Source organism: Diadema antillarum, unplaced genomic scaffold, assembly GCF_040938485.1.
Source record: "Diadema antillarum isolate AM-2024a unplaced genomic scaffold, OU_Dant_1.0 scf00000095, whole genome shotgun sequence".
NCBI classification, from domain to species: Eukaryota; Metazoa; Echinodermata; class Echinoidea; order Diadematoida; family Diadematidae; genus Diadema; species Diadema antillarum.
Window position 1 is genome coordinate 1,313,121 of NW_027270984.1, and position 8,130 is coordinate 1,321,250.

Here is an 8,130-nt window from a genome sequence, read left to right on the forward strand (position 1 = left end):
TGTGGTTTAGTATTATATCTTTTAGTCATTATTTCTTCTTTTCACTGCTAAGACTTTCAGGAGGCAGAACATAGTATTCTTTTTCATTTGAGCCCATTTCTGTTCAAAATACAGAAGTTTAAAAAACCTCTTTAAAACAACTGTACCAGCTAGATTAGGAACTGATTTTTTTGAATAATAAAAGTTCCTGTTTCCGTTAACTTGGCAACATTCTGTAAATTCTTTCAGATTCTGCAATGGTTTAATGGCTTAAACCAGTTCCACCTAATCTTCATAGACTATTTACAAGGTGTGCCATGAAATTCAGAGCTGGCAACATTATACCATGACAACATGCAGCAAAAACTTCCACCAGACTTGATGAAGGCTGTTGATTTGACTCAAATGTATTCTTTGTGTGTGAATGAGGACTTTGCTATCTAGGGAACTAATTTCACTAAAAGGGTAACCAGACATGTTTTCTTACTGATTTAATCATCACTCTCATAATCTTATTTCAGACAAAGCCACAACATAGGTCACCATCATTCAATGTGGCCGCGCCACATACCACGCACTCTTGAGATCACAAGCCATCGTCTATAATTTTGACCTTCGTTCTCCGTCCATTTCATACCGCTGCCTCGCCTGAACGCTTTGATTAGTAATCACAGGCAGAGTCTGAGGTATTGATTTACGGCGGTGATATAATGATTGTGAAGCCAGCTCATTCTTGTTTGATTGACCAGCTGGGCACCCAGTCAATAGTCTGCGGAAGCATGGGTTGTACTCTGCATTCAGTATGCAAATGGTTTTATTGTGTATAAACTAATATAATAGAGTCGTCCCATGCAGTCTTTTTCTATGCACAGATTGATGACGCCTTTACAAATATCTTAATTGAGTATAAAGAAATGATAATTATGCCTAACGTGCCAGTTCATTGGTGAAGATATAACAAAAACAAAAACAGGAAAGATTGATAAAATTGCAGATCTAATATCTACAAGGTGCATTTAAGAACAGAAATCAATGGGAAACACACACACACACACACACACACACACAACTGTAGTGCTTCACAAACATTGGATTGTGGGGGCAATACTAACAATACCATCCATCATACCCACACATGCCGAGTGCATTGTTTTTGAAATTATACCGGCACACCAATGCACACACTAGCACTCTGGAATAATAACAGTCAAACATTTTTGTGTATTCATTCATTTCCTGCTTTCTTATTCAAGCAAGAAGCAGTCAAATGAATTGTGTCCACTGAAAAAGAAGTAGGGCCTACACAATTGTGTGCTCCAATGCCATTGTGCAGCTATTTGTATTCAAAATTTGGGATTACTTCACAAAGATAACATCATTATATCTCTGCAAAACAGGTCTAGCAATTGTCAGACAGCTAACCAGCAATCTAATATAGCTCTTGGGGTCTTGTTTCAATATCTTGCCTTGCTGCTCTTGTCAGGTCAAAGAAAAGAGTTAGAATTGGTCAATATTGCCTTTTAAAGCAATGTCAACATGTTGATTTGACAATCATTATTTAATGATGCTACTCGCATAATGATAGTGATAATGATATGCCACGTAGTGGTTGCTTGTATTCCTTGCCGTTTCTCTCTCTCTCTCTCCATATCTCTCTCTCTCTCTCTCTCTCTGGCCCCTTTCTTTTCATTTCTCTCATTTTCCACCCCTCCTTCTATTTTCTCTTCTTTTTCTTCTTCTTTAGCCTCCTTCCTTGCCTATTCCACCCCCCCCCCCCCCTCCGTCTTTCCTTTTTGGCTCCATGAGCATCTGTTAATTATCCTAAGTGCTGTACATGATATCAACATACCACTTCATACAGACTTGAGCCACGATACCAGACGAATGGTTCACAGTGCCTCCGAGTTCTCCCTTGCAGGGGTCAAAGTACTCATTCAGGTCTGTTTGCTTTGTTCCTATTTGAATTGGTTTTTATCTCAACTTACTAACAGTTAGGACAATGACAGAATATTGATTTGTGTTAGTCTGAAATGGATTATTGCACACGAGTTATGGAGTTCTACCAACATGTGATGCAAAGTAACAACAAAGGTATTTCTTTTTTTTTTTTCATTTTAACTGACCATTCTAAATCTTACATCACACAGTATTTCTAATGAGCTTCATAGTGTGATCTCGGTATTTGAAAGTCACTGCTGTGTTAATGCTGGAATTACAAACCCTAACACCATGGAGGGGGGAAAATGTTTTTGTCTAGACTACATAAAAACCGAAATCACAGCACAGCCTGTAAAAAAGACTAAATTTGATCTTTTGTTCATCCTACCACAAAATACTCGCTGACTCCTGTAAACAGCAAATATATTTTTCATGCACACTTTGTAAAGTTCATGAACATCCCAGAGGATTTGAACTTTATAAGCTTGACATTCTATGGTGGGATTTAATGAAGTTTCTATCCAAAAGCCCACTACACACATAATATACTTTAAATATTAAATACACACCAAATTATGCAGTACCGCAAGATAATGCTCTGTTCATATTCACTATTTAATGTCTACCATAGAATGGACAGACACATTACCCCTGATGTATTTGTTGCACAAGAAGAATGCATTGTGAGCTCTTCATAATGTTTTTTACCACTGCGAATGTGTATGGACATTACTCACGTTTCCATGGTAACTGCGTGCCTCATAGCTGGAGTAGCGTCTCCTATTGCTGGATCTGGGGTCCATGATGTAATTTGTGTCTTCCCGGCTCTTTTCTCTCAGTCGGTAAGAAGGCTAGCTCGGCTGAGTGATGTATAATTCCACATTATAAAATCCAAGACAGACAATAGTTTTCAATCAATTAAATATTCCTCAATTGTTCTTCCATAGAAGCATCCCTTTGCACCCTTGGGAGGTGTTGATATTTCAGTGGTATCCAATGGCTGGAGAAATGTGTCAATGTAAACTCAAATGCCTTGTTTTCCAGAAATTCCCTGGATCATCAACTCTGCAACAATGTTGATCATACAGACTGTTGAAATCCTTCAGAAAGATGCAGAACACACAACATCCTCTCTAATGCTCAAGGTTTACCTGAAAAGTAAAAAGAAGAATAAAAACATAATGGAAAGATAAGAATAAGAGTGGGAGAAACAATTTGTAGTTTAACAGCTGCACATGAATTTTATTTGTGTTCTTTAGATTAGAATCATATAGATCATGACTACCTCTTAATACTTACAAAGTTTTTCTTCATTTTTTTCTAATTTCAACGAAGAGCAAAGAGTGCAATTCAAAGGATTTTAACATCAAAATATTTCATAAATGAAACATGGGCAAAGACAATGGGATTCCATAGGAATGGAATCATATTTTCTTTGCTTATTTTTATACTGATTATTATCTTTCTGGTCATTTCCCTACAATTGTATGTTGCATTGTGTAATATTTTGTCAGATGAACACAAGTGGAAGACGAAATCTGTTTTCAAGCTTTTGTTCTGCTTTGATAAATTATGTTTACTCAACTTGTCTGAAACAAATGTTGCCATCTTCTCACCAAAAATATTACAAAGCATGCGGATCGGCAATAGATGTGTCCTGTTTTTCCCTCTTCCCTACCCATCTGAATGGAATTACATGAGAAAATCTTGATGAAAATTCAAGCATTTTCAAAGCTACGTAAGACAGTCTCTGTTCCTTGATCTGTGAAACGTCATGCAGTGGACTGTACTGACCCCTCTCACTGATCTCAGCTTGAATGGAGAGTCTAACACCATGTGGTCGAATACTTATTGCATTATTAGCACAGCATACCTAATTGGCTCTTTCTTTCTCATCTCTCTATTTCCACTACACACTACGTGATGTGTTGACCCACACTGCTTCGAAAGTCCCTAATGGACAATTGCAACTTGATGAAAACCAGGCAGACAAGACGGTACCTAGGGCCTACGTAGTCAGGAATTCTTTAGACCCAGTGGCGGATCCAGAGGGGGGCGCAACCGGCGCACGCCCCCCCCCCCCTTTAATTTTCGTTAAAAACAAAGAAAATAAAAAGAAAAAAATGAAAAAAAAAAATTCCTGGATCTGCCCCTGAGACCCACAGCCCAACATAAACCTTTGTTTCTTCTCCTACCCCCCCCCCCCTTTTCCCCCAATGTCCAAATGACCATTCCTTGAATCTGGGTCACATAAAGTTCAACAACAACTCCTGTTATTGGCCTCACCAAGCTAAGACCTCAGTCCCATTCACTTGTATTGACAAAGGTCAAACACAATATCCCTCACTTTTCAAACCGTGCTCGATAAATGGATGACTTGGTATTAAAACTCAATAAAGGAACAGTTTCCTAACTATCATTCAAAAGAATCTGTCTACAATAGCACTGCAAGGACGGTAATTTACTGCCTCAAGAAAGTGGCGAAAAAAATGCTCTTGCGTGAGTGTATAGAGCTAGGAAGTCGTGTATCATTATTTCTTTACTTTTTGAAATGCCACGATCAAAATCATTGCTGCTTGTAAATCTATAAAAGGATAACTGCGACCAGCCCCAACGCGAAGCGTTGCATAACTTTGTACAAGGAGCGCCCCAGGGTTAAAAAGGCAAGCTAATCCTTGCCTTGCATGTTGCAATCTTAGTTCATTCAACGAATTTCTCCTATTTGTACAGTGGGTGTGTCGATAACGGATTTCATGAGACGGTGGAGATAATACGCAACAAATTACGATGCTCTATTCGTCAAAACAATGTGATTACAAAAGGATCCATAATCCTGCCTGAGATACTGTTGTGTATGAAGGTAAGTCAAGCGTTGCACTGTTACACAGTTATCCGTGAAATCTGACCTCTAATCCCAAAACTATCCTTCAGTTTATTGTAACTGCTTTATACATTGGCTAAGAGTTCGTAACTTATCCCTCCTCAACAAGACTGTTGATACTTACAGTCAAACTTGTGCTTCAGAACGATATTCAAGGAATAGAGGTATCCACTCAAGAAATCCATAGACTACACCATAGATGGCCAGCGAGTGTTTGTTGCTAGGTTCGTCACCGACGATCCATACCACGTGTGTGAAGTCCAGTATACAGTCCTCGAAATACCCATGATCTTCGTTCATGATCGTGTGTGTATTATGATGCCCGCATTTTCCTCTGTCGAGTGCAAATAACCGCGTGTTTGAAAGGGGCGTGGCTTACGCTGCTTGCGACGAGCCACCCACGGAGAAAACAATTAGCCAATCCCGAAAAACAAGAACAAAAGTTGCTGTACGCCATTCTGAAGGAAGTTTTTAATTTTCTCAGCCACATCCACAAACCTTGATGCGTAGACTTCATTGTTGCTGTTCCTCAAGCCATAAGACTCCATGCTCAAGGTGTTGGATCCAGACATCATAAAGAACTCATAGACATACTCTTGATGGTGCTAACGTAAACTTCCTCAGTTACATCATCACGCGAACTTTCAAACAACACATCACTTTCACAGCAGTAGAAGTGTTACTTGGTGAGAATAAGACGTACGAGTTTTCTTTTCTTTTTTTTTTTATATCAAAAGGGAGATACGGTTTGAGGTGCTTACATGCCTTGTGAGACAATATTCTTCATCCAAGCCGAACTATCTGTTTAAACTTGCCAAGTTTGTTACAGTAGTATTACAGAAATTTAGCTCTTAATTCTTGTAAAAAGTTTATACCTTTTTAACCTCGATGTATATTTATATTATTTAATGTTTGTAATATCCTTGTTGTTTGTAGTATCTCATCTTTTGCGTTTTATAAAACTGCCATTTTGTGATTGTTTTATGCTGTACAATATTGTAAATATGTTACATTTCTCATACTCCGGAAGGGGTGAAAGAAATAAAGTTCAAAGTTCAAAGTTGAAGGAGTATCGTTCTTTTTGTACTCAGTCATATTCTCTCGTTTTCTGCCATATAACCTGAGTAAATAAACAATTTAATTCAATTTAATTCAATTTGGTTAAATTTGATTTTATCTAATTCACTTCGGTTATACTCTATGTCTATCCAACAGAAACGTTTGCATACTAGGAAGTATACATTAGACAATCTATATATTTGTAAAGTGTAAAAAAAATCATAAAGTATAATACAAAATGATATGTGCGAATGAATATAAATGAGAAAAGCAATGTACACTTTGCAATGATGACAAAGAAGCAAACCAGGTTTCATTTGAACGGGTAACATTATACATCATTCAATAACATTTTGGACGAAAACCAATAGATCTGTTGAGTATAGTATCACATCTATTAAAAAATGCATACTTCTCTGTCAGGGGATATGGATATTCAAAATATTATAGGGCCCATCATTCAAACTTGATAAATCTCAATATAAACTTGTAATCATTAAAGACATCACTCAGCCAATAATAATTGTATATCTCTATCCTTTATACAGTCTTATCACATGAGGTGTGATTTTGTTGTTTTTCTTTAATGAGAGCATAACATTATCTATCAAATTCCTGTCGAGAGAATTTTGGGAAAGGGAGCTAAAAGCTGGTGTGAACTTATGATGTAACTTTTCAAGTGTAAATAACGCCTCGTTCTGTTTTCTCAACAAAGTGAACATCGGATGTCAAAAATATGACGGAACTACCGAACTGAACAAATCGAAAATTCATGCATAAACGCACTTAAACATTAGATTGAGTACTCTGAACAAGTTGTCAGTTAGTATTACCTGTCTGTATTTATCACATTTTAAGAAAAAAATTATCAGAAAAAACACCCTTTAGTCACGTTCAATCAGCACACAAACACACACACACACACACACACACACACGCACACAAAATCGACATTGTTATTCTTAAGTACAGGTTCGCCGAGGGTGCGTGGAAAGTTTGAATTGATATAAATTCGGAAGAAAAATACGTGTATGATTTGACAGCGAGGAAGAAAAGGGTAAGCTGTGTGGTTTTTTTTTTATTTGCTTTGCACTCAACTTCAATTATCTAATTATAGGCATCTGATATATCATAGGCATGTGGGAGATTGACGAGGCAATCATCATCATCACCTCGGTTATCGGCATATGTGGTTGCGATTGATGTCCGTCCTTCCGAAGGTTCATTTCTCCGCAGATGAAGAAAAAGAAAAAAAGGTTAGTCATTCCGAAGGATCATTGTTCCGAAAGCGAAAAGAAGGTGAGAACTAACGAACCATAGGAATTATAACCTTATTTCGTTTTCGGGTTACTGAACTTTCGGAATAACAAACTTTTTTTTCTCCCCCCCCCCCCCCCCTCATTTTTGGATGAACGAATCTTATTTCATTTTTGGAGCAACAAACCTTTGAATAACGAACTGTCCCTAAAAACCGCGATTACGACTGGCGTCATGTTATCATGAAACATGGAATATAAAGATTCTACAACTTCATTACTCTCCTTTTTCGTGTCTAGTATGAATGCAACTGACAAGTTTGTTTTACTTTACCCTTATGTGCTTCGAGTGCCAATTGGCATAGAAACCCCCATAGTGTTGTACATACCGTCCTATAAATCCTTGGAACACAAACGGGCTATATAATCATACAAGCTTCAACGTGAAGTGAAAGATGATGGAAAATAGTTTACATCAGTATATTTGCAATACTATTGTAAAATTCACACCAGTCAAAATACTCGGGTTTTTCAGTTCAATTCAGTTCAGATTTATTTCTGCACTCTATGCACATACCAGAAGTAAAACAATTCAACAACGTGTCGCATTATAATGAAATACATAGGCATAAGAAAACATGTACACTTAACATATCATCTAAATAATATCTTATATGAGAACGGTCTCCTTACATCAAATTAGTTCTCCTCTTCTCTGGCTATAACCTTCTCTCTCGACCATCTCTCTCTCTCTCTCTCTCTCTCTCTTTCCCATTCATTCATATTCCATGTCTTTTTATAGTCAACCTTTACTTCTTTATTCCTACAGTTTGGAATTAGCTATCAATTTTGACTATCAATTTTATATCAAATTGTTGCTGTTTATGCTTTATTTTGATTATCACTCATCACAGCTGATAAAGTTTTGCGGTAAAATTACATTTCTTATACCTTGCACGAAAAATGGTTCATAATTCAATCGGAAGTGCAGACGTATATTACAGTGTACAGTATATA

General features: G+C 37.2%; 1 protein-coding gene across 1 annotated transcript in view; it reads right to left on the reverse strand.

Annotated features, from left to right (window-relative positions):
• LOC139718534 (band 3 anion transport protein-like) overlaps positions 1-3,045 on the reverse strand; it is a 149,537-nt gene extending 146,492 nt beyond the window's left edge. Inside the window, exon 1 of the mRNA XM_071630006.1 lies at positions 2,655-3,045. Within this exon, the coding sequence (XP_071486107.1) occupies positions 2,655-2,720 (66 nt within the window). The 5' untranslated portion in view covers positions 2,721-3,045. The remainder of the gene's footprint in view (positions 1-2,654) is intronic.
• Positions 3,046-8,130: the final 5,085 nt, after the last annotated feature.